Source organism: Rhincodon typus, chromosome 35 (genome assembly GCF_021869965.1).
Source record: "Rhincodon typus isolate 14 chromosome 35, sRhiTyp1.1, whole genome shotgun sequence".
NCBI classification, from domain to species: domain Eukaryota; kingdom Metazoa; phylum Chordata; class Chondrichthyes; order Orectolobiformes; family Rhincodontidae; genus Rhincodon; species Rhincodon typus.
This window is the reverse complement of record NC_063366.1, coordinates 6,466,786-6,494,083: the sequence shown is the minus strand read 5'-3', so window position 1 is coordinate 6,494,083 and position 27,298 is coordinate 6,466,786. Positions and strand designations below refer to the sequence as shown.

Below are 27,298 nucleotides of genomic sequence, written 5' to 3'. Positions count from 1 at the left end.
CTGATGAAGGGTCTAGGCTTGAAACGTCAGCCTTTCTGCTCCTATGATGCTGCTTGGCCTGCTGTGTTCATCCAGCCCTGCACCTTGTTGTCTCAGATTCTCCAGCATCTGCAGTTCCTACTATCTCTGTACCAACCGTTCATCTCGGTGACCCGCACTTGGCCACCCCTGGCCCAGATGTTGGTGACGGCGGTCATGACGGCCAAGCAGTTGTCGAACTCGTCGGCGGGGCAGCCGGCAGCGAGCAGCGAGAGTTTCTGAGAGACCCGGAACGCCTGGCTGTACCGCTCCTCCTGCTGCGCCGCTGTTGTTGTTGTTGTTGTGGTCTGCTCTCTCGGCAACGTGGGTACAGGAGCCGTAGGCTGGACGGGGACGGGTCCCGGGTCCTGCAGGAGGAGCAGCGGGTGGTCCCTCAGGTAGTGCTGGCGGGTCCATCGCGCCGAGCAGAGCGCCGGGTCAAAAAGTCCGTGGCCCCGCAGCCGGCGCAGGGCCAGCAGGTGGCGGCACGGCAGCTTCATGGCGGTGCGGAAGGCGCACTGGCAGCTGCCGGTCTCGGTGAGCAACGCCCGCCGGCGGCAAGCTGGCCGGGCCCGCTCGGCTTCGGCGCTCAGGAAGCTCACCCACTCGGCCTCCTCCAGCTCTCGGCGCACCCGCGAGAAGGCGTAGCCGGTCAGCAGCTCCCGGTAAGCCGAGGCGGCCGGGCCGGAGTCCGTGCCCACCGGCGGCCTCTCCTGCAGCGTGCGTGCGGCCCGGCAGTCGCTGTCGGCCCGCAGGCTGTCGACGGCCTTCAGCAGCTCCTGCGCGAAGCCGGCCGAGTCAGCGGTCTTGCCCAGGCGCGCCTGCAGCTGCTGGCTCAGCAGCTCCGCCCGCTTGACGGTGCTGGTCAGGTAGGTCTCGCCCTCGTGCTTGAAGCTCTCCACCCACTGCCCGCGGCTGCCGTGCCACTGCCGGTGGAAGTAGTCGATCGCCCGCTGCGCGTTGGTGTCCAGCAGCTGGTGGTACAGCAGGTCGTACTCCTCGGCCGACGCCGCGTAGCACATGTTGTGCAGGATCTCCAGCAGCAGGTTCCTGAAAAGGCAGCAGGAGGCGAGAAGTCAGGTCAAAAATATACCCTTTTTCTAAATAGAGAGAGAAAAGAAAAATACACAGAAGGTCCTAAAGCAGTTCTGTACAGTCCCAGCATCATAGAATCACAGCAGTGTGGAAGCAGGCCATTTGGCCCATCGAGTCCACACCAACCCTCCGAAGAGCATCCCACCAACACCCATCTCATCCACCCTATCCCTGTAACCCTGCATTTCCCATGGCTAATCCAACTAGCCTGCACATCTTTGGACTGTGGGAGGAAACAGGAAACTCACGCTGGCCCCAGGAGAATGTGCAAACTCCACGCAGACAGTCGCCCCAGGCTGGAATCGAATCCAGGTCCCTGGTGCTGTGAGGCAGCAGTGCTAAACGCTGCGCCATGGTGCATATCAAGTCTTTGCATATCAAGGAAAGCAAATGCTGGATGTTACATTCCTTGCAGTTGCAAAGGTCGAATGCATTTCATACACAGGAAAGCAGAGGGTTTGACAACTGTACTTTGGCAGAAAGACCTCAGACAGTGGTCTGTCCCTCCATCACATTGACAACAGCTGTCTCAAGCTTTCACGCATCCCTCAGCACAAAGTCAATGACCTTAGAATGTGCCAGTCTGCAACATTTGGTTGAGGTTAACTCTTTTAGCAGTGGAAGACCAGCAGGTTTTGGCCAGACCAAACAGTGTCTATCACCGACTTGATGGTCTTCCAGGCACAGTCAATGTTTGTCTCTGTGTATGTCCTGGGGAACAGCCGTACAGCACAGAGCGCTATGTCATGGAGCTGCTTGGAATGAACCTTGACAAAATCCACTGCATCTCTCCCTACACTTTGTCTGCAAAGGCACATTCCAAAAGGAGATGCATGACAGTCTCTTCCTACCCTCGCAGCCATTCAGCTCACAAGCGTAACTCCAGCTTCCCATTGTCTTAAATTTTAAATTCTCTTCTCCCACTCTACTCTTTTAAACTGAAAGTTAAACGCAGTCTATTCTGTCCACATCCAGTACTCCCAGGATGGAGACAGTGCAGTCTTAGATACAAAGTAAAGCTTCCTCTATGATTTTAAACTGAAAGTAAATCTCCCTCTTCATGGTTCCCATCAAACACACCCCATTCAGGGACAACACAAGATTGGAGACATAGTAAAGCTTCCACTATTCATTTAAAGTCAAAGTAAAGCTCACTCAACAATGTCTGCATCAAAGACTCATAGGACTCCACTTCCACTCTATCCTTGGCCTCTTACACTAGTCCAATGAACCTCAATGTTTGAGGAACAGGGTTTTGATTATCTACTTTACAACCTTCTCGTCAAAACACTGAGGTCAGGACTGTTAGATCTTTTGATCTGTGCTCCAGTTATTGCTCAGACAGTGGGTAATAGTGGATGGCTGCATCAGAGTCACTGGGAGTGGAGAAAGTGAGCTCTGGTATTAGGCCTTGGGATCATTAATCTGCATGTGGCGTGGTTCTGACCTAGGTTAGAGTCATGGAATCAGAGTCATATAGCACAGAAACAGACCCTTTAGTCCAACCAGTATATGCCAAACACAATCTAAACTAAACTAGTCCCACCTGCCCTCTCCCGGCCCATATCCCTCCAAACCTTCCCCATTCATATATCCATCCAAATGTCTTTTAAACGTTGCAATTGTATCCGCATCCAACACTTCCTCATGAAGTTCATTCCACATGCGTGTAAAAAATTTGCCTCATCTTTTTTAAATCTCTCTCCTCTCACCTTAAAAATGTACCTTTAGTCTTAAAATTCCCCATCTTGGAGAAAAGACAACTACCATCAACTCTATCTAATACTTATAATTTTAGATGCTTTATTAGGTCACCGCTCAACCTCCTATTCTCTACTGAAAAAGTCCCAGCCTATCCAGCCTTTCTTTATAACTCAAACCTTCCATACCTGGCAACATTGTGGTAAATCTCTTCTGAAGCCTCTGCAGCTTGATAATATTCTTCCTATAAGTGGGTGACCAGAACTGGAAACAGTATTCCAGATGAGGCCTCACCAACGTCCTGTACAACCTCAACATAATGTCCCAACTCCTATACTCAAAGGACTGAGCAATGGAAGCAAGTCTGCCAAACAGCTTTTTAACCATCCTATCTATATGTGATGCAAACTTAAAAGAATTATGTACCTGCACCCGTAGGTCCCTCTGCTCGACAACACTACCCAAATCCCTAACATTAATTGTATAAGCCCTACCTTTTTCTTTTTATTTGTTTATTGGATGTGGGCATTTCTGGTTAGCCAAACATTTACTCCTGATCTCTAATGTCCAGAGGGCAGTTAAGCAACATGAGTACTGTGTAGACTAGACTGGGATAAGGTTGGCAGGTTTCCTCCCCTTAAGGACCAATTGGGTTTTTAACCACAATCAACTGCATAGGATTCAAACTCATCTCCTCAGAGCATTAGCCTGTTTCTTTGCATTACTAGCCCAGTGTTAATAGATCACTGCCTCCTCATTAATGAGAGGCTGCTGAGATTTCCCCAGTGTTTAGGCATAGTCCTGTATGCACACTGAATGCAATACAGTTTTTTTTGCTCCAGTGATCTAGTGACAACCTTGTGATACACACGATTGACAGTTTGCGAAAGGCCTGCAGGGTTTTTGCCGACTATATTCCAGATAACCATGCAACCACAATCTCTTCAATTGTGCACACAAGGAACTCACTCTGTCCCTTGAATGTAGCCTAAGCAAAATTATACATTGACCTACACTTAGTGAGGTCAAATATTTCACCTAGAACATAGAACAGTACAGGCCCTTCGGCTGACCTATTATCCTACTAAGATCAATCTACCCTGCATACCCTACATGTGCCTATCCAAGAGTCGCTTAAAAGTATCTGACTCCACGACCACTGCCGGCAGTGCATTCCACACACCCACCACTCTCTGTGTGAAGAACCCACCTCTGACATCTCCCCTATACCTTCCTCCAATCATCTTAAAATTATGCCCCCTAGTAATAGTCATTTCCTCCCTGGGAAAAAAAGTCTCTGGCTATCCACATTATCTAAGCCACCTCATCCTTCTTCGCTCCAATGAAAAAAGCCCTAGCTCCCTCAACCTTTCCTCATAAGACCTGGCCTCCAGTCCAGGCAGCATCCTGGTAAATCTCCTCTGCACCCTCTCTAAAGCTTCCACATCTTTCCTGTAATGAGGTGACCAGAACTGAACACCATATTCCAAGTGTGGTCTAAGCAGAGTTTTATACAGCTGCAGCATAACCTCACGGCTCTTAAACTCAATTCCCCTGCCAATGAAAGCCAACACACCATACGCCTTCTTTAAAACCCTATCAACTTGGGTAGCAACTTTGTGGGATCTATGGACGTGGACCCCAAGATCCCTCTGTTCCTCCACACTGCCGAGAATCCTGCCATTAACCCTGCATTCTGCATTCAAATTCAACCTTCCAAAATGAATCACTTCACACTTTTCTGGGTTGAATTCCTTCTGCCACTTCTTTGCCCAGCTCTGCATAATGTCAATGTCCCGTTGCAACCTACAACAGCCCTCCACGCTGTCCACAACTCCACCAACCTTCATGTCATGGGCAACCTTACTAACCCACCCTTCCACTTCCTCATCCAAGCCATTTATAAACATCACAAAGAGCAGAGGTCCCAGAACAGATCCCTGCAGAACACGACTGGTCACTGAGCTCCAGGCTCTGTATGCATTGAGGGAGAAACTATGGAACATCCTGCACACATCCCAGATTTTGGCAGCAGCTCTCTCAAAGGTCACCACTGATGAGGAGATCCAACTCCAGATCTGCTGTGCCAACTCAGCTTTCTGCAATCCATAGCAGTGAGTGTTTGACAACAAACAGCTAGGCAGGTGAACAAAAATCCTGCTGTACATAACAGTTACTGTCATCAAAATGTTTTGGTGCAACGAGACCTGGATTAATTGCATTGGTAATAATTCTGTTGTATGTTGTGTCTTTCTGTAGGCCAGCCCTACTGGCATTCAGACAAAACTCCTGCAAAAATCAACTTCCATGGACCGGACACTGCGTTCGGATGGCTGACAAAAGTTATCTCCTTATCTGGTCATGTTCTCTCAACTCTTAGATGGCCAGCAATTCAGGTGTGGTTGCAGGAAACACTTCACAGACAGCTTTAGAGTGTCTCTGAAGTGCAACAACAGTAACATCAATGTCAGGAAGTAGCTTGCTCCCAATCATTCAAAACGGTGAGAACTCATTCATCAAACTGCGTCATGCACAAGTCACAACCTCTTAGTGATGAGGCAGGGACGGAGAGAATAGGAAGCAAATCCAGCTCTCCAGATGCCACTATCCCATGGGACAGCTTGCTCCATTGTGCCCAAAAATCTTTGGACTGTGAATCTGCTTGTTCAGTCACATGAACCCACCACGGAAACACTGCAAGAAACTGCACAGAGCTGTGAATACTGCAGGCCCTCACACAAACCAGCCTTCCATTCACAGACTCCATCTATACTTCCCACTACCTCAGGAAGGCAACCAGCATAATCAGACTCCTCCCACCCTGGTTAAACTCTCCTACATCCTCTTCCATTGGGCAGAAGATATAAAAGTTTGTTTACACATAGGAACAGATTCAAAAATAGCTTCCTCCCTGCTGTCATTAGACTTCTGAAATATTTAATGTTGATCTCGCTCTTTGTGCGCTTTCTCTGGAGCCGTAATATTATATTCCCCGCTCTGTTCCATTACCCTAATGCACTTTGTACAGTATGATTTGCCTGTATGGCAGGCAAAACAAAACTTTTCACTGTAGCTTGGTACGTGTGACCATAGTATATCAAATCAAATCAAACGTGCCCCTAATCAGGAGGCTTGATTGAGTCAGGAATAGCGACAAACTGGGTGGTGATCTGGGCCACACCCTGGGACCTAACTTACTTTCTTCCACCACATTCCTTAACCAACCTGATTGCTTTCCGAGTGCCACATTTTCCAAGCCTCTGTTCTGCCCTACTATCAGCTGAAATGATTCACTCCTCTGCTGGAGCTAAATTTTATGTGTTCTGATATCACCTACCGCAGCAAGGCTCCTTTTGACAGCACCTTTCAAGGCTATGGCCCCTTCCACTGAGAAAGACAAGAACAGCAAGATCGTGGAAACACCACCGCCTGCAAGTTCACTTCCAGCCCACATGTCATCCTGACTTGGAATTTTATCACAGACTTTCTTCCCCACTGTCACTGGGTCAAAAACTTGCAACTCACATCCAAACAACACTATAGATGCAGCGGTATTAAATGGATTGTACTGGTTCAATGAGATGACTCAATATCATCTTCAACAGCAACTGGCAATGGGTAATAAATGCTCAAATCCAGAAAATCAATACTTTTGAAAAAAGTATGTAAAAAAGCCAGGCAGACTTTGAAAATTGTTTAGAAATAGAGATTGCTAGATAAAAGTCAGCAAAACAGAAATTAGACTGGAAAAGATCGAGACCATTTAAGCGTAGGCAGTGACAGAGTGGTAATGTCCCTGGATTAGTAAAAGAGCCCCAGGTTAACATTCTGGGGACATGGTTTAAAATCCCACCACAGCTGGTAAAAGTTAAATTCAAAACATAGCTGGACTTAAAAACTAGTGTAATTGTGAACACATTTTGTGTTTTCATAAAAATCCATCTGGTTCACGAATGCCCTTTAAGGGAGGAAATCTGCCATCCTTCCCTGGTTTGGTCTGCAAGTGATTTCAGACCTACAGCAATGAGTTTGTGTCTTAGCTGCCCTCTGAACTGGTCTAGCAAGCAACTCAGTTGCATCAAAAATCATTACAGTCTAAAGGAAGGAACAAAATTGGACGGACCACCCTGGTGTCAAAACTGGCACAGGACGCAATAACAGCAAGCTGAGTCCCATTGATTCTGCAAAGTCGTGCTTACTAACATCCGGGAGTTTGTACTAAATTTGGGAAGCTGGCCCACAGACTAGTCTGACAGATGTACTCAGAAAATCATACCTCAGAAATAACTGCCAGACACCAACCCCAGAGTGTGTCCTATCCCCCAGAAGGACAGATCCAGGAGAGGTGGTGGCACAGTGGTATCAGTAAGGGTGGAGTTGCCCTGCAAGTGCTCAACATTAATTTCTCCTGGCATTAGGTCAAATGTGGGCAAGGCCGCCTCCTATTGATTATTGTCTCCCACCAGCTCTCAGATGAGGAATCAGTCCTCTGCCGTGTTCAGCACCATCTGGAAGAATAGGGTGGGAAGAGCACAGCAGGTGCTCCAGGTGAGGGGTTTCAAAGTCTACCACCAAGAGTGGCTCAGTAGCACCTTTAATGACCTAACTGTTTTAAGTCCTAAAAGTCATAGGTGCTAGACTAGGTCTACAGCAGGCGATGAGGTAATGTACAAAATCGAAAAACATGCTTCACCTCGTTCTCAGCAATCGCCTTGTTGCAGATAAGTCTATCAACAGTAGTATTGGTAAGGAATCATTATAGCACAGTCCTTGTGGAGACAATGTCCTGTCTGCAGACCCAGGACATCCTCTATCATATTGTACGGCACTATTACCATCACAAATAAGACTGACTTGAGCTAATCTAGAAACTCAAAACTGCACATCTATGAGGTGCTGTAGTCAATCGTACGATATAGGAGCAGAATTAGGCCATTCGGCCCACTGAATCACCCTGCCATTCGATCATGGTTGACATGTCTCTCAACTCTATTCTCCTGCCTTCTCCCCATAACCATTGATCCCCCTACTAATGAAGAACCTATCTCTAAATTAAATACACTCAACAATGTGGCCTCTACAGCCCTCTGCAGCAATGAGTTCCACAGATTAATATACCTCTGGCTGAAGAAGTTCCTCCTCAGATCAGTTTTAAAGGGTCATTCCTTCCATCTGTGACTGTGCCCTGGGGTCCTCACCACTCCCACTAGTGGAAACATCTTCCCCACATCCACTCTATCCAGGCCTCTGTTATTCTGTAAGTTTCAAGAGAGATCCCCCTCTCATCCTTCTTAATTCCATCAAATACAAACCCAGACTCCTCAATCTCTCCTTATATGACAAGCCCTTCATTCCCAGGATCATTCTTGTAAACCTCCTCTGGATCCCCTTGAAGGCCAACGCATCTTTCCTGAGATACAAAACCCAATACTGCTCACAATATTCCACATGGGATCTGACCAGAGCCTTACATAGACTCAGCAGTACGTCTATGCTCTTGCATTCTAGCAGCAGTATCATTTTCAAACACAGTCCTGTACACCTCCTGTGCAGCTGTAACTTTGTATGCCTTACATTGGTTTAATCACCCTATGATCTGTTTGTCTTTGTGTGATACGATTTGCCTGTACTGCATGCAAAACAAAACTTTTCACCATACTCAGGTACATGTGACAACAACAAATCAAATCAATCTGTAACCTCACACCACACTCCAGCATTTCCCATCAAGTTGGAAATCAACACTGGTTCAATAAAAAGTGCAGGTGGACAAGTCAGGAGCAGCACCAGGCATATCCAAAAATGAGGTATGAAGTCATAACTGGATGATCTGAAAGTGTAAGCAGCATGCAATAAAACAGGACTAAGTGACCACACAACCAACAGATGCAATCCCACCATATTGAGTTGTTAATATGGTGGGTAATGAAAGGAGTAACAAAAAGAGGCGGCTCCATAAATAGCCCCATCCTCACCGATGGGACAGCCCAGAACATCAGCGCAAAAAATAAGGCTAAAACATTTGCAGAGATAGTAGGAACTGCCAATGCTGGAGAATCTGAGATGACAAGGTGTAGAGCTGGATGAACACAGCAGGCCAAGCAGCATCAGAGGAGCAGGAACGCTGACGTTTCGGGTCGAGACCCTTCTTCAGAAATGGGGGAGGGGAAGGGGATTCTGAAATAAATAGGGAGAGAGGGGGAGGCGGATAGAAGATAGATAAAGGATATAGGTGGAGAGGAGACAGACAGGTCAAAGACGCGGGATTGGAGCCAGTAAAGGTGAATGTAGGTGGGGAGTTAGGGAGGGGATAGGTCAGTCCAGGGAGGACGGACAGGTCAAGGAGGCGGGATGAGGCTAGTGGTTAGGAGATGGGGGTGGGGCTTGAGGTGGGAGGAATGGTTAGGGAGGCGGGGATGAGCTGGGCTGGTTTTGGGATGCGGTCGGGGGAGGGGAGATTTTGAAGCTTGCGAAGTCCACATTGATACCCTTGGGGTGCAAGGTGCCCAAGCGAAATATGAGATGCTGTTCCTGCAGCCTTCGGGTGGCATCATTGTGGCACTGCAGGAGGCCCAGGATGGACATGTCGTCCAAGGAGTGGGAGCGGGAGTTGAAATCGTTTGCGACTGGGAGGTGTAGTTGTTTGTTGCGAACCGGCCCAAGGGTCCTCCCTGGACTGACCTATCCCCTCCCTAACTCCCCACCTACATTCACCTTTACTGGCTCCAACCCCGCCTCTTTGACCTGTCTGTCTCCTCTCCACCTATCTTCTCCTTTATCCATCTTCTATCCGCCTCCCCCTCTCTCCCTATTTATTTCAGAACCCCCTTCCCCTCCCCCATTTCTGAAGAAGGGTCTTGACCCGAAATATCAGCTTTCCTGCTCCTCTGATGCTGCCTGGCCTGCTGTGCTCATCCAGCTCTACACCTTGATAAAACATTTGCATCCATCTTTAGCCAGAAGTGCAGAGTGAATATTGCAGTGTGGCCTGCTGCTGAGGTCCACACCAACACAGATGCCAGCCTTGAGCCAATTCTGCACTGGATACTATAAAGGCTATGGACTCTGGTGACATTCTGCCATTGGTTTTGAAGGCTTGTGCTCCAGAACTTGCTGGACCTCTAACTGAGCTCCAGTACAGCTATAACATTGAATATCCACCCCACACGGAAACAGACCCTTCGGTCCAACTCATCCATACTGACCAGATATCCTTAATTAAAGTAGTACCCACAAAAGAATAACCTGCTTACCGATGCTCAGTTTGGCAGAGCAACTCAGCTCCTGACCCCTGGAGCCTTGTTTCAAACATGGGCAAAAGAGCTGAATTCCAGAGGCGAGTCAAGAGTGGCTGCCCTTGACATCAAGACTGCTCCGAAGAACCCTGACAAAACTGGAGTCAATGAGAACTGGGGAAAATTCTCTGCTGGATGGAGTTATACCTGCACAAAGGAAGATGGTTTTGGGTGTTGGAGGTCAGTCATCTCAGCTCGAAGACATCTCCACAGGAGTTCCTCAGGGTTACGTCCTAGGACATACCATCTTCAGCTGCTTTATCAATGACCTTCCATCCATCATAAGGACGGAAGTAAGCATGGTCACCAAAGCTCAGCATTTGAAGCAGACAGTTCCCACGTGCAACAAGACCTGGACAACATTTGGCTTGGTCTGATAATTGTAACATTGTGCTACACAATTGCTGGGCAATGACCAGCTCCAACAATTGAGAATCTAACCATCAATACTTGATTCTTAATGGTATTACCTTCACTGCATCCCTCACTATAAACACTTCGGGTTACCTTTGACCAAAACCCGAACCGCATCAATCATATAAATATTGTGGCTTCAAGAGCAAGTCAGAGGTTAGGAGTTCTGTGGCAAATAAATGACCTCCTGACTCACCAATCCCTGACCAACATCTACAAGGTACGTCAGGAGTATGATGGAATACTCCTCACTTGCCTGAACGAGTGCAGCTCCAACAACACTCATAAAGGATGACACCATCCAGGGTAAAGCAGCCTGCTTTAAAGGCACCAAATCCATTACTTTTCACACTCACTCACTTCACCGCTGATGCATGGGGGTGGGGGGGGGCACAGAGCATATCATCTACAAGATGCACTGCAGCAACTCACCAAGACTCTTCTGACAGCACTTTCCAAACCTACAACTTCCAACACCCAGAAGTAAAAGGGCAATGGGTACATGGGAATACCATCAGCAACTGCAAGCTTCCCTCCAAGCCACATGCCATCCTGACTTAGAACTATTCCACTGCTCCGTTACTGTTACTGCATCAAAATCCTGGACATCCCTTCTTGGAAACACTGTGGGTCATTAACACTCCTTGCCATGTAAAAACTCACAAACATGGCTCACAACCTCCTTCTCCAGAGCTATTAGGGATGGGCAATAAATCTTGGCCACACCCTATGAACAAATTAAAAGAAAACCTAAGTAGAAAATTAAAGCGAAGTAGAAAATTAAACAAAGATGTTACAGAAATCATTATGAAACTCAGCTAACAAGAAATGTACAGGTTGACACTTCTATTGATATATAGCAATGTTACTGGAGAATTAGAGGGAGGTAGAGCCATTGAGCGAGAGAGGTGTTGGGAAAAATAGCAAGTTGATAGGTAAGCTGACAGACGGAAAAATCTTGAGATTGAAATTGATAAATGTAGCAAATAATATATAAGAGGCACACATATAGTCTGATGCAGTTAGAGTAAGTTTGAAACAGAAATAGTAGCGGAGAGGTATTTCTTCTCCTAAGTGTTCCCAGCCCTCTCCTAAAAGACGTAACTCTCAGCCAGGTTCCACCAGGCTGCCTTACGAATTAGCTACTGAGATAGAGGTGACGGCCGGCAAGGCAGGGAGTTTGGGGGAGGAAGGGGAGGAGAAGGATGAAGGTAGGGTGTGAAGGTTGGTTGCGTCCTGGTCACAACTACAGCCCCTAACAGAACTGCACAGGGTAAAGGTCCAGTCGTATCCTGGAGCAGTAGCAAAACATCAGTACTCACCGCTGTCCAACCGTCACTTGCAGCTTGTCAGTGGTGACGTCTGCCTGGAAGGTACGCAGGGTATGGAAGAGGCAGGTGAGCGGCTTGCAGTGCGGCAGCACCTCGGAGATGACTTCGCCCCGGTTGGGCTTTCCGCTGCACATGACTGTCTGGATCCTCTCTGCCGCCGGGTTTTTCTGCTTGAAGATGTGCAGTAGCTGCTTGATGGTCTCGTGTTCCTCGTTCTGGACGAACCACATGCAGACCAGCTCGCTCTCGCCATTGCCATCAATCACCAGCAGCAGGAAGGTGGGCAGCCGCAGGCCGTCCCACTTGTACGTGACGTCCAACAGTAGCACCTCGGGATATCTCTCGAAGGTCTGCTTCATGCTGCTGTCCTGGAAGTAGATGGCCTGCAGCACGTTCGCCTTGCTGACCACCACGACCACAGTGGCATCTGTAACAAACCACAGAGACCACAATGTCAGACAGCAGGAAGGAAGCACAGGATATTCAATCCATTGAGACAGACACTTGGGTTACTCAGCCCGTTGAGACTAACGCACAAGCTGGTCAGCACAACCAGCTAGATACAGAGGCCATTTACCTGTCAACACTGTCATATAGGGAGACAGGGAAGGGTGGGAAGTGGACTAAGATGGTGTGGTAGCAGTCCCTGGGCTGGGACAGTGTGGAGCAGTGAGGGATCAGTGAGAAAGCACTGTGCTGTCCCAGGGTTGGGACAATGTGGAGCAGTGTGGAACAGCGATGGGGTGTGAGCATAATGCACTTTAACACCTACCCTTGGCAGCTGCTAGCGGGGGCACCATCTTCTCCAGGTCAGTCCGGTTTGTCTTGCACGCGCTCCATTTGTCTCTGCAGCTATCGTCGCGGTGGATTCCCTGATCTGCTGCAACCACCAGGTTCTCCTTAATATCTGCTCTACTCCTCTGTACTGCACTGTCAAAGCGCCTTTGTCGTGGGAAGCGTTCCCGCTCAGCCTGAAAGTTGGGAGAAGTTCTAACTTTACTTCAATATTCAATATAACACACCACAGGAATATTATACAACAGAAAGCCACTGACAGTGCTAGAGATGATGAAAAACCGTGAAAGCGGTATATTTTAAAGTGATCTCAACGAGGAAAGCTAGACGTTAGATGGTGGTGGGGTGGGGGGAATCGTGACATTGGGTCTTACAGGACTTGGTGCATTCATTAAGATTGGAGATCTACCGCAGGCCACAATTAGTGGAGCGCAGACATATCAGAGGTTTGTGGGGCTGGTGAAGTTTGCAAAGATCGGGAGGGTTTTTTTTTGTAAACGTATTATGTTTCAGAAAGTGGCATGCTGTGTCACATGCAGAAATTTCACGGAAGGTACACCTGCAACTATGCCTGAAGCTCTTGATGGATATGACAGGCCACATCAGCAGCTGCACGACTGTACTGGCATGAGGAAGGTACAAGTGTCAGTGACCCTGTGTATCTGACTCTATACACAGGCAACTGCACATCTGTGTCCCTGCGGGTTGAACCGCGCACACTGCTAATTGTCTGTGCCCCTTGCATGTCTAGGTATGTTAAGGAAGCCCTCTGCAGGGGTAACTGGGCAGCTGTGACCTTGTATATCACTGACTGTGTGCTTGCAACTGCATCCCAGCACCCGTGGCAAGAAAACTTGAAGGGCCCTCACGCTCTGGCAGCTGTTCATCTGGGACAACTTAAACTCAGTACCTGCGTGTCCAGGACGGCCCTGCATGTGTCACTAACAGTGCGTCCAGTAGCCACCCCCACCCCGTGCGTGTCAGTAACTGCACGTCCCGGACACCCCCACCCCAACCACTCCCCACCCCAGCCGACCCCCACCCCCGTGTGTGTCAGTAACTGCACGTCCGGTAACCCCCCACTGTGTGTGTCAGTAACTACACATTGGGGACATCCTGTCTGTTTGTCAGTAACTGAACGTTCGGGACCCCACATGTCAGTAACTGCACATCCAAAATCCCCCAATGCACATGTAACTGCACACTTTGCACATAGCGTCATAGAGATGTACAGCACAGAAACAGACCCTTCAGTCCAAATTGTCCATGCTGACCAGATAACCTAAGTTAATCTAGTCCCATTCTGCCAGCATTTGGCCCATATCCTTCTAAACTGCTCCTATTCATACACTCATTCAATGCCTTTTAAGTGTCGTAATTGTATCAGCCTCCACCACTTCCTCTGGCAGCTCATTCTATACTTGCACCACTTTCTATGTGAAAAAGTTGCTCCTTAGGTCCCTTTTAGATATTTTCCCTCTCAAGTTAAATCTATGCCCTTTAGTTTCGGACTCCCCTACGCTGGGAAAAAGACCTTGGCTATTCACCCTATCGATGCCCCTCATGATTTTATAAACCTCTATAGGGTTGGATGGGGAGGTGATGGCCTAGTGGTATTATCGCTGGTCTGTTAGGATCCAGGCAGAGACCCAATTAAACGTTCTGGGGACCTGGGTTCAAATCCTACCATGGCAGATGGTGGAATTTGAATTTAATAAATATCTGGAATTAACAGTCAAATGAAAACCATGAATCCTTTGTTGGGAAAAACCCATCTGGTTCACTAATGTCTCTTAGGGAAGGAAACTGCCATTCTTGCCTGGTCTGGCCCATATGTGACTCCAGACCCACAGCAATGTGGTTGACTCTTAACGCCCTCTGGGTAATTAGGGATGGATAATAAATGCTGCCTGGTCAGCAACACCCTCATCCCATGAATGAGTAAACAAAAAAAACCCCTCAGCCTCTGAAGCTCCAATGAAAATAGCCCCAGTCTTTTCAGCCTCTCCCTATAGCTCAAACCCTCTAACCCCAGCAACATCCTTGTAAATCTTTTTTGAACTCTTTCAAGTTTAACAACATCGTTCCTATAGCTGGGAGATCAGAATTGAATCCAGGATCCCGAAAGTGGCCTAACCAATGTCCTGTACAATCACAACATGACCTTCCAACTCACACACAATGCACTGACCAATAAAGGCAGGTGTGCCAAACACCTTCTTCACTATCCTGCCTACCTGTCACTCCACCCTCAAGGAACTAGGTACCTGCACCTCCAGGTCTTTGTTCTCCACATCCACATCTGAGATGAAACTACTCTCAGCGTACTAGCAAAGCTCAAAATTCTAGCGATCCCACAAGCTTGCTGGAGAGCATCAGCTTCAACTGTAAGCAACCCAGTATTCAACATAACAGCATCTTCAAGTTGAAAACCTGACTTGGTGTTGAAACAAGAGGTGGTCTGACCAGCTACTGCAGACAGCACTTTCTAAAAAAAAATTAGCATATTCAAAAAGTGATCTAGTGTGGCAAGAGGCCATTCAGCCCAACCTGCCTGTCATGGCTATCTGAAAGAGATGCCCAATCAGTTCTACTCTTTTACTCTTTCTCTACAACTCTTCAAATCTCTATCTTCAAGTATTTATACAATTCTCTTTTGAACTGTATAATTGAATCTGCTCCTAGTACCTTTTAAGCAGCGCTTTCTCAGCTCGTAACAACCCGCTGTGCAAAAATAATTTCCGTCTCGCCTTCTGGTTAAATCTCTTGCCTCTCTCCCATGTCCCAGGCCCCCACCCCAAACACCAGGCCTTGTTGCCACATAGCCTGCCACTACACACCCCCTGGTGTTAGTCACTAACTGTCCCCATTAATAACTATTCACCCTCCCAGCCTGATCGTTAGCAACTCCTTCATCTGTCCAACTGTCTTTCTCTCTCTTTGGGCTCTATCCTATCGTTTACTCCCTACGCCACCCACCTCCCTATTTTCTGCATATACACTGACGTTTTCCCAGCCACCATCAGTTCTGAAGAAGGGTCACCAGACCAGAAACGTTAACTCTGTTTTCTCCTTCACAGATGCTGCCAGACCTGCTGAGCTTTTCCAGCAACTTTGTTTTTGTTCCTGATTTACAGCATCCGCAGTTCTTTTGGTTTTTGTTTAGTAAACAATGAGATATTGTTTCCAAGGTGGAAGGATCAGGAATCAGAGGAAGCTGATTTAATGTGATTGGTGAAAGTAGCAATGGTGACATGAGGCAATGCTTTTACTCAGCGAGGGGTTAAGATCTGGAATGCATTGCCGGAGAGTGCAGCCCAGGCAAACCGATTTATGATCTTCGAAAAGGGAATTGGTTCAACTTCTGAAAATAAAAGAAGTGGAGGGAAAAGGTGGTAGGGTTGGGACTGATTTGCTCTTGCAGAGAGCAAACACAGTCCCAAAGTGTTAAATGGCCTCCTTCTGCGAATCTTCTCCAATCTGTCTACTTGACTTAAGTTAAGGTGGCATGGTGGCTCAGTGGTTAGCACTGCTGCCTCACAGCGCCAGGGACCTGGTTCGATTCCACCCTCGGGTAACTGTCTGTGTGGAGTTTGCACGTTCTTCCCGTGGCTGTGCGGGCTTGCTCCAGTTTCCTCCCACAGTCCAAAGACGTGCAGGTTATGTGGATTGCTAATGGTAAAATTGCCCATGGAGTCCGGGAATGTGCATTAGCCATGGGCAGTGCGAGATACAGGGATAGGGTAGAGTGGTGGGTCTGGGTGGGATGCTCTTCGGAATGTTGGTGACTCAATGGGCCGAATGGTCTGCTTCCACACTCTAGGAATTCTATGAAGCCCTTCATCCCTGGTGCGAGTCCAGTCAATCTCTTCTGTGCCCACCACAAGTTCATGGCATCTTTCTTGGTGCCCAGGATTGAACATAATATTCCAGCTAATGCTTGAATAGTGAATTAGAAACATTTAGTAGAACTTTATTTTTGTACGCTTTCTGTATTTATGAAGTCCACAATCTTGTGTACCTTTTTGAAACAGCCTTAACCTGGGAGAGGGAGGGACAGAAACTAGAGCTTATATAGAAGGTGATGACTGAATGTGCATCAATGTTAGTGTCAGGATTTCCACACCGGCAGGAATCTGCTTGCTGGTTTTACTTACCTCTTGTACTGTGTGGTTATGTGATTCAATCATCTCTTTCACCACAAACTTGTCTCCATCCGGAGACAGGCGAACTTTAATAACACAGGGACACTTGGTCTTGTTGGTTCTGCAACAGACAATTGCAGCATTGTGTCAGGAGCTAGAGGGAGACTACTTTTTGAATCTCCTTTCGCATCAGCATGTGGCACCATAGAAAGATTATTAAATTCCTGTTTACAGCCTGCATAAGAATCAAAAACTGAATAACAAGATGGAATCCTCAGGAACTGCTGGTTTGCATGTTTGTAATCCAGACTTATTCAAATACATAAGTTTCAATTTTACCTTGAATGGACAGACTCTAGGTGGGCACGAGGTTTAAAAATGCTCATGTTGGTGAACACAGATAAGATTTCAGGTGAAGAAGGACTGGAGAGGGTTCAGACAAGATTCACCAATTTGTTACCAGGAATAGAGGGTTTGAGTTATCAAGATTGGCTGGGACATGTTTCCCTACAGCGTAGGAGGTTGAGGGGTGACCTTATAGATGTTTATAAAACCATGAGGGGCACAGATACAGTGAACGGCAAGTGTCCTTTCCCGATGGTGGGGGATTTCAAGACTAGCGGGTGTATTTTAAGGTGAGAGGAGAAAGTTTTAAAAAAAGACATGAGGGGAAATTTCTTTTTACAGAGTGTGGTTTGGGTGTTGAATGACCTTCTAGTGAAAGTGGTGGATGCAGGTACAGTTACAGCACTTAAAAGACATTTGGATAAATACATGAATAAGGAATGTTTGGAGGGATACGGGCCAAGCGCAGACAGGTGGGATGAGTTTACTTTGGGATTACGGTCAGCATTGATTTGTTGGACAGAAGGGGCTGTTTCCATGCTGTATGGCTCTTTGACTCTATGCCTTCAGTAATGTGCCTACATTGCAAAAGCCGGGGTCAGAAGGAGCAGAGGAGATTCAGTGGGGGAGGTTGCAATTCATGAGGGATCTGTGTGAAGTGGATGGGAAGAAACTGTTTCTATTGGCTGAAGAGTTGAGAATGAGATAGCACAGATTTACGATGATTGACAAAAGAATCAAAAGGGGACACAGGGTTAATCTTTTTGTAACACAGCGAGTGCTTAGGATTCTGAATGCACTGCCCGAGAGTGAAGTCAAAGCTGATATCATTGTGGTCTTTAAAAGGGGATTGGATAATTGAAGAGAACATTTTTGCAGGGCCACAAAGCAAGGGAGTTGGACTGGGTGAGTTACTCTTGCAGAGAGCCAGCACAATCTTGACAAGCTAAAGAGTCTCCTTCTATGTGATAAACATCATACAAGTCTGCCAGTAGGGTCACAGCCAAATAAAGTGTAGTATCTGTGCAGACATGGACACGATTTAGCCTGACAGCTAGAATCAGTTTATACAGCCCTTTTCTGGACTTCTCAAAGCACTGTGTGGTTATTTCTTCTTTGAAGCGTGGTCAGTAGTGTAACGTTGAAATTACTGACTTAAGTGGAGGTAGCTCCCTCAAATAGGAATGCAATAATGGCCATTATCTAGTTTAGCCAGGCTGGTTAGGGGATAACTTGTGCCCAGAAGACTGGGGCTAATTCTCTCGCTTGTTGAAATAATACAGTATTTTGCATCTACTCCCCAGGGCAATGGGGCCTCTGTTTCTCACCTTATCCAAAAGATGGAGCCTTCAGCAGAGTAGCACGCCTTTAGAAGGCTCTGGAGTTGAATTTTCAGCTAAGATTTTGGTCCAAATCTCTAGAGTGGCGACTTAAACCCATGAACTTCTGACTCAGAGGCAAATATACCATATACTGAACTAATGTCAACCTGCAATGGACATTTGGATCCTCCATGTCTTGCATGGCTGTAAGTTAGCAGGTGGGTGGAAATGGATGGGGGTGTTGCTTGTCAAGGCAAGGTTGAGAACAGTGTCACTCACTTCACTTACAGAACAAGACAGTACAGAGGAGGCCATTCAGCTCATCAAACCAGTACCTCTGATAGTTCTGTCCAATCAATTCAACTGCACAACCCCTTCCTCATGATCCCAAACTCTTTCTTTACTTTTAAATTGCTATCCACGTTCCTTTAGAAAGTGACCAATTGTTTCTGCTTCCAGCACCCTTCCAGGAAATCTAGCCCCAGTTGGAATATATCGATGTGTTATAAACACTCCAACTGGGGCTCTGCTGTGGATTATAGAGTTACGCAGTGACAGCATGAGAACCAACTCAGACAGAGTGAGCCGACGATCCCCGCAACCCTCCACCCCTCACCTTTGGTTTGTCCGCTTTCCGGTCCCTTTGGCCCTGAAGAGTTTGCCCCCGTGGATGCAAGCGTAGTCGATCTCGGCGAACTTGAGTGCGTCGTTCATGGGCCGTTTGGGTGCCCTCCGCCTCTGGGCCTCGATGGTGCGAGAGTGCCTGGTCCACAGCTGCACGGCACAATCCCTCTGGTAGCGCCGGAACTCACGGTGCAGCTCGCTGTACGATGAGAACTCCGCACCCACTCGAAAGCCCACCGCCTGGGACATAACTGTACGTTTCCCACAACCGGGACGACCCAAATGGGGAGTGGGACCTGTGTAGAAAACATATGGGGCAACAGGTCAGGGACCAGAACCCTGGAAAATGTGGGTGTGGAGGGGAAAGCGTTGGCGGGGGTGGTGCTCTGTGACGGACTCTGGGTTGTACGTCTTAACTCCATACCCGATACGCTACCAATGCCATCCAATCGTAGTCGGTTTTCAGACCAGCTGAGATGCTGACCCTTGGCAACAGGCAAGAGGTTAGCAACCCTCTCAGATTGTTCTGATGTCTCATTGAAGATTCACCTCAAGAAAACAGCAGCTGCGAAAATGTAAGCAGGAGGATGTATAGCCTAATTGTGGGGTTTTAAAAATGATTCTCCCTGTTACTCATTACTGATAGAAATTGAAGTGTGTGAGAAGTTACCTGGGGTAGCTAGGATTGTGGGGTCATTAGATCGCCCTGATCCAACTGAGTGGCACAGCAAGCTCAGGGAGCCAAGTGCCTCATTCCTGCTTTTAAAGTATTTGGTTACATGACCAACAGCAAGAGCCTGGGCTGATGAAAGACATGTGGCAAAACCTCCAGAAAGATGCCCCACCACAATGTAACAATTGTACACAAACAGGGCCTTGGATGTTCCTGCTTTGACTATGCTCCATCATGGTTACTCTCAGGGTTGCTAATGTTGAAGGTGGAGTTTCAAATCACTTGGGACTATCTAAAAACTGTTTAGACATAGTTTTAGGATCCAAATGCCAACCAATAGCTCCAAACAATGGATGTCCAGCTAGGCTGAGGAGACAGCGACATGAAGCAAGTTACCTTATCAATGTAGCAGCTGCAAGTAGGTTTGGTTGGTCTGGTCAGGCAGTCAGTGACCTCTGCCACATAATTCAACAGCCATCAGCACTAAAGATGCGCCAAGTGAGATTTCTGTTGAAAAACAGTGGGAAGCATTAAAGATCCATTTGTACAATGGAGTAAAGTTTACACTGAATTACATCGGGCCTGCAGCACAGGAAGAAGCCGTTAATGATACCACTAGGATATCTCCTCCTGATGCCACATACTAACCTCTCCCTGGGGTAAAGAGGTTTTTTCTGAGCACCCGATTGGATTTCTTGCTGATTATATTGATGGCTCCTAGTTTTGGACTCCACCACTCCCCACCCCACCTCCCAACATACCCACTTCCAGTAGACAGATCTGCTGATTGATGAAGCAGGTATATCCTAAATTAAGACATTAGTCAATTAGAATTATTGGGTCTTACCCCAACAAGAGGCTGGAAAGGTTTCAGCGCCGGCTGCAAAGCCTGCGAAAAGTTCCAGTCCTGACTCATGTGAAGAGATCTCTCCGTCTATGTATAAATGGTGGCTTTGGGAGACCGGAGGACATTCTAAGCTAAACAACACTGGAGTGGAGCACTGGTAGAATGACTGAATTCAAATTATGGAAACAGGCCATTCCCAATCGGTCCATGCCAATGCTCACGGGATTTACCAGCCAGCATATCAGTTGATTCCTTTCCCATCCACATCCCATTAACTGGTAATGTTAGGACATGATATAACTAATTTGTCACTCGGGAAACATAAAGTTATAGTGTCACAGAGCATAGAAACAAGCCCTTTGGCCCATCATGTCTATGTCAATCAGCAAACATCAAACTATACCAATCTCATTTCCCTGCACTTAGTCTGTAGCCTACACATTGGCTAAGTTCTAAGATTTCCTCAGGTGTAAAATCTAGTACCACAGAAACAGACTATTTGTTCCTTCAGGCATGTAGTGGTCCCTGGAAAGTGTTGTCCCATGTAGTCGCACGCCCCAGTTTCTTTCCACCTCCGTCTTCTCTGCCTAAAAGCTGGTCTGGCCAACTGGCCACCCTCAAGGAATCTGAGTTGCTCTGGCAATACACACTTTCCACAGGCATGTTGTACACTGCCGCTATGAACTCTAATGATAGAGGCTTCAATATTCTTCCTATCACATGGCTGACCAGGAATCTCTCCAACTCTTAAACCCCTACCATCGGCCTTTGTAACAGGGATTTGCAGGTTGATATTCAACCTGTTTGGCCACATTATGAATTTTTCTTGGCCATCAGGTCCTGACCTGGGCCTTGAAATTGGGTTTCCAGTTCCAAAGAAGGGATGCTACCCGCTGCCCCACAAGACTTCCTCTTTTTCCGTTGCAATTCAGCTAATTATTTTTCTTTAAGTACATGTCCCACTGCCTTTAAAACTCCTTGCAGTATCTGCTACCATCACACCTGCAGTTAGGACATTTCAGATCTCGGCAAACTTCTCTGGTCATCCATTTCCCATTTTCTCTCTCGGTAACTTACTAACTACTTTCAAACTAGGACCTCTTAACAGAAGAAATTGTTTCTCCTGATTTGCTCTGTGCAAATATCTTAGAATTCTGATTGTCTCTATCAAGTCTCTGCTTAAACCTATCTCTTTAAGGAGAGCGTACAAATCAGGAACAAGCCATTCAGCTCCATTGATAAATTTGTGGATGATGTGCTTCCGGCTTTGCCTCAACTCTCCTGTCTACCCCATACTTGTTAATTAAACATCATCTAACTTGGCCGTACAAATATTTAATGACTCAGCCTCCTCTGCTCTCTGCGGAAGACAACTGCACAGAACAACGACCCTCTGAGGTAAATATTTAAATAATAAATATTTCACCTCATTTCTGTCTTAAATAAAATGTATAAAATCATGGAGGCTATAGATAAGTGAATGGCAGATGTCTTTTCCCTAGGCTGGAGGATTTCAAGACTCTGAAACCTATTTTTAAGGTGAAAGGAGAAAGATTTAAAAAAGACATGAGGGGCAATTTTTTTTTAAACACAGTGTGGTTCATGTGTGGAATGAACTTCTGGAGGAACTGGTGGATACTGGTACAGTTACAATATTTAAAAGACATTTAGATAAGTTAATGAATAAGAAAGGTGTAAGGGATATGGGGCAGCAGCAGGCAGGTGGGACTAGTTTAGTTTGGGATTATAGTTGGCATGGACTGGTTGGACCAAAGAGTCCATTTCCATTTCGATGACTCTATCCCTAATTTTTAAATTGTGTCCCTTCGTTCTACTTCTCAAAAGGAGAACATTCCCCGAGTAACTACGTTGTCAATTTCCCTCAGGATGTTACATGTTTCAATAAAATCTCTTCTCGTACTGCGCAACTCCAAGAGGACAGAAGAGAACTCGCTTCTCCATTCTCTCCACATAACTCAAGTCCCCATCCTTTGAATCATCCTTGGAAACCTCTTCTCTGCCCGTTTGATCACATTGCTATCCCTTGTAAAGTACAGCTCCCAGAATTGCACACAATGACAAGACAACTTACATTGACGTGCATTTGCAAAACAAAAAACAAGGTCAAAGATGGGGGCCTCAGGATCTGTGACTTGGAGGAAAAAGAATACTAGAGCTGGTAAAATTAGATGGGGTTTACTTGAAAACAATTTGCATTCATAAAGCACCTTCAATGCAGTTAGTTATCCTCAAGACATTTTTCACTGGAGCTTGGGAGGTTGAGAGGTGACCTTATAGATGTTTATAAAATCATGAGGGGTATAGATTAGGTGAATGACAGGTGTCTTTTCCCTGGAAAAAGTGGGAGATTTCAAGACTTGGGGGCATATTTTTATGGTGACAGAAGAAAGATTTTAAAAAGACATGAGGGGCATTTTTTTTTTACACAAAGAGTGGTTCGTGTGTGCAATGAACTTCCAGAGGAAGTGCTGGATGCAGATACAACTACAACGTTTAAAGACATTTAGATAAGTACATGAATAAGAAATATTTGGAGGGATATGGGCACGTGCAGCCAGGTGGGACTAGTTTATTTTGGGATTATGATCAGCATGGATTGGTTAGATTGAAGGGTCTATTTCTGTGCTGTATGACTCTATGACTATTAGTGCTTCAGGAACTCAATTTTGCCAAATAAGGAGAGATTAGGACAGGTGACTAAAAGCTTAGACAAAGGGGAAGACTTGAAGTATCATCTTAAAACAGGAGCAAGACAGACATGTTTTGGATGGAATTCAAGGTAATTAGAGCCTCGGCAGCCAAAGCATGTCCCGCAATGGGGAAAGTGATTAAAGGTCGAGAATGTGGTTAAAGCCACGATAACAGCTCAGATATTGCTAGGATAGAAGCACTAAAAGGATGGAGAGAGGCCGTGGATGGGTTTCAAAACAAAGATGAGAATTTAAAAATCAAAGCATTGCTTAACCAAAAATGAAGGACAGCGAGCAGAGGGATGATAGAGGAACATTACTTGGTGCAAGTTAAGAGTTAAAGAGTCATTGAAATGTACAGCACAGAAACAGACTCTTTGGTCCAACCCATCCATGCTGACCAAATATTCCAAATTAATCTAGTCCCATTTGCTAGCATTTGGCCCATATCACTCTAAAGCCTTCCTATTCATGTACTCATCCAGATGCCTTTTAAATGTTGTAATTATACTGGCCTCCACCACTTCCTCTGGCAGTTCATGCCATACATGCACCACCATCTGCGTGAAAAAGTTGCTTCTTAGGTTCCTTTTAAATTTTTCCCCTCTCAGCTTCAACCTTTGCTCTCTAGCTTTGGACTCCGCTACCCTGAGATGATCTGAAGTTTATGAAGGGTGGAATGAGGGAGGCCGGCCAGGGTAACACTGCAAAAGAAGCAAAGAATGTGTAAAGAAGTGTAAAGGATATTAGCATTTGTTGCAAAGTGGTTGACTCTTAACTGCCTTCCAAACTCACCTCACAGGTTACCCAGTTCCGGGCACTTTAGGTTGGATGCTGTACTTGCCAGCAATGCACACAGCCCTTGAAAAAGAGTTGAACAGAAAATTGTAATTGTTACTGGGCTAACAATATGTCCTGTTTTCACATTAAGCATACCTTTCCATTGTGTTGTGGAGCACTAACACCATGCCAAATGATCCAGAGCGCTAATGACACTCAAAACAGGGAATCCATGAGGTATGGTGGACCATCAGCAGCAATAATTATATTCAACACTCTGCAACCTCATGACCCAACAGAACCCTCAGTCAAGCATTGCACTATTATGAGAAACTCCTGCAGTCATGTCCTGTGGCTGGAATGAATTGGACTTCAACATCTACTACCATCTTGCTTTGTGCTTGGTATGACTCTCTACTTTTTCCTTCTGATTCCTAATGATATCAGAAGAGATATTTTTAACCAACCTGTTCAGAAATGTTATAGCGCACGTCAGGTGGGATTGAACCCAGGCCTCGTGGTTCAGAGATAGTGAGACTATCACTGCGCCACAAGAGCCCTAAGCATTCACACCAGGTTAAGCCTTGCTACAAGGCAGAAGTCAAACCACATTGGAGTACTGTGGGAAATTCTGATCTCCTTACCTAAAGGAGGGATATTGATTTTCTTATCAACCCATTCAGACAGATGTTATTACAAACTTCTGGAGCAGATGTAAGTTGGATCGGGCCTCCCGGCTCAGAGGCAGAGCCACTACCGCTGTGCCATAGCACCCTAAGTACTGATATCAGGATAGTGTCCAAGGTCAAACCATTTTCAGCCACTTCTTAATGACTCCCCAAAGCCTGTTCATCATCTGCAGTCAGGAGTGTGATGGAACGTTCCCCAATTGTTTGAATGAGTGCAGCTCCAATAACACTCAAAAAGCTCAGCAACATTCAGCACAAAGCTGCCTGCTTGATTGGCACCCCATCCATTATCTTCGACATTCAGTGTCTTTATCATTGATGCACAGTGACAGCAACATATACGATCTACAGCATGCACCGCAGCAAGACTTGTTCAAAAGCATTTTCGAAACTACAGCATCACATCCCTGAAAGGATAAGAGCAATAAATGCACAGGACAATACAAAAGTTCTTCTTCAAGCCTCAAACCATCCTGATTTGAACAATATCATTGTTTCTTTAAACTCCTAATATACCCTTCTACATTTCCTCACATTTCTCCAGCTGCTGCGCTGAACTCCAGGTCTCTGCCAGCTGCAGTTGCAGAAACTGTAAATGAATGAGTAGGGATTCGCAAGTACGGACCCTCAGAGCATCTCTGTGGTTCTGGCCCTTGACTCCTTCCCCTCGGCACTGTCCGTATATCTGTACTCCAAGGATTGGGGGGTGGGCGTTCACCATTATCTTCTCAAGGGCAATCAGAGACTGACAGTAAGTGCTGGTATTGCCATTAGTATCCATTCTCCAGGGTCAATCAGAACAAAAGCCCTCATTTCTGTGTCAGCTCTTTGCTAAAGTTATTCAGGAACCTCACTCCCCTTCTCATTATACATAACCTTCCAATTCTTTCCTTCCCAAGTATTTATTTGACTCTCTTTTGCAAGTTATAACTGAATGTACTTTGAAATCCCTCTAGCATTGGGATGGAGTGGAAGTCTGTGGGATTGTGAAAGGAAAGAGGCAAACATTTGGGATCAGGAAAAGGGAAATTTTTGGGATTGGGAAGAGGGAGGGACAATCTCAAGAAATGGGAGAGGCAGAATGGAGCATTTCTGTTATTGGAAGGCAGGGTACAATCTCTAGGTTTTGGATTAGAGGAATCCTTGGAACTTGGATCAGGAGGAATCTATGTGGTTAGAACCAGGAGGAATAGCTGTGATTGTGATCAGGAGCAATCGCTGGAACTGCGCTCAGGAAAATCCTTTGGGATTGGGTTTGGGATGGATTTGGATTAGGAGGGATCTCTGGTTAGGATCGAGATGGAATTGGGATCCGGATGGTACTGAGATCAGGAGGGACCTCTGGGATTGGAATCAGGAAGGAATTGGGGATCATGAGAGATATCTGAAGTTGGTATCAGGAGGAGATGGGATTGGGATCAGGAATGTTCACTGGGTTGGGCAAGGATCTCTGCTTTTAAGACTAGGAGGGATCTGGGATTAGGAGGGATCCTGTGGATTAGAATCAGGAAGAATCCAAGGGATTGAGATCAGGAGGAATCTAAGGGATTGAGATCAGGAGGAATCTAAGGGATTGCGGTCAAGACGGGTCCGGGATTGGGATATGAACAGATCCCTGGGTTTGGTACTGTCTATTTTCCGGGTGTGGGTAGCCTCTGCGCTCGGAGGCGGGAGATGAGCCGCCGCCTCTTTACCCGGCCCCAAGAGCTGACGGCGGGTCTGTTAGCGGATCCGCCTTCCACCCGATCGGCCAGCCCGCCTACCCAACTACTTACCGCCCTTGGGTTCTCTTTCTTCCATATGGAGTCTGGGGAGAGGCCTCCCACTCCCCAGAAATAATTCAAGCGCCCTCCACCACGGCCGGCCGCCGGCACCTCCCACGCATGCGCTATTCTTCACCGCCAGCCGCCGGCACGTCTCGCACATGCGCCCTTTCCCACGTTCGGCCGCCGGTACCACAAACGCATGCGCTCTCCTCCACTGCCGGCTCATTGCGCCTCCCGCGCAAGCGCCCTCCGTCCATCTTTTCCGCAGGCACCTTGCGCACATGCGTTCTCGTGTACTACCGGCCGCCGGCATCTCCCGCATTTGCGCACTGTTCATCTCCGCCTGAGGAGGAGGCGGTTTCAGCGGCGCGGCCCCTTCTGGGACATCGAGCCGCCATGACTGAGGCATCGACACCGTCTTCAGCGCCACAGAATTAGCAAACGTAAATTGCTGGAGATAACTGTCTGAAGTTCATTTCCAAGATTTCAAACACAAAAGGAAAATGAATCGGCTCTTGTAGCATGTGAATTCGCGGGGCCTCGTGTACCAAAGCGTGGAAATAGAAGAGTTGACGGGATATAAACGGACCGAATGGCGCCTCCTGTGCTGCAGTTCTAAGCCAGATGGTGTGTGACTCGGAATTCTTCTTTTTCGCCATGCATTTGCTGATCCTAACCTTCTAGGGTTGTCTATATCCTCATCAGTCTAATTTCTGTTACTCTCTGTTTCATTCAGCTGTATCCATC

General features: G+C 46.7%; 1 protein-coding gene across 4 annotated transcripts in view; it reads right to left on the bottom strand.

Moving 5' to 3' along the window:
- LOC109924684 overlaps positions 1–26,657 on the bottom strand; it is a 139,816-nt gene extending 113,159 nt beyond the window's left edge. For 2 of the 4 annotated variants that reach the window (XR_007265601.1, XM_048616865.1), the window contains exons 1-8: positions 26,561–26,657; positions 24,112–24,177; positions 20,155–20,265; positions 19,078–19,381; positions 16,807–16,915; positions 12,627–12,825; positions 11,846–12,281; positions 137–1,068 (exon numbers count right to left, since the gene is read on the bottom strand). Coding sequence is in view for 3 of the 4 variants with exons in the window: in XM_048616865.1 (XP_048472822.1) it covers positions 137–1,068; positions 11,846–12,281; positions 12,627–12,825; positions 16,807–16,915; positions 19,078–19,334 (1,933 nt within the window). In the remaining variant the exon portion in view is untranslated. Of the gene's footprint in view, positions 1–136; positions 1,069–11,845; positions 12,282–12,626; positions 12,826–16,806; positions 16,916–19,077; positions 19,382–20,154; positions 20,266–24,111; positions 24,178–24,740; positions 25,193–26,560 lie in introns of all 4 variants that reach the window. The other 2 variants (XM_048616866.1, XM_048616867.1) reach the window with 2 other exon arrangements.
- Between the last annotated feature and the right edge of the window lie 641 nt (positions 26,658–27,298).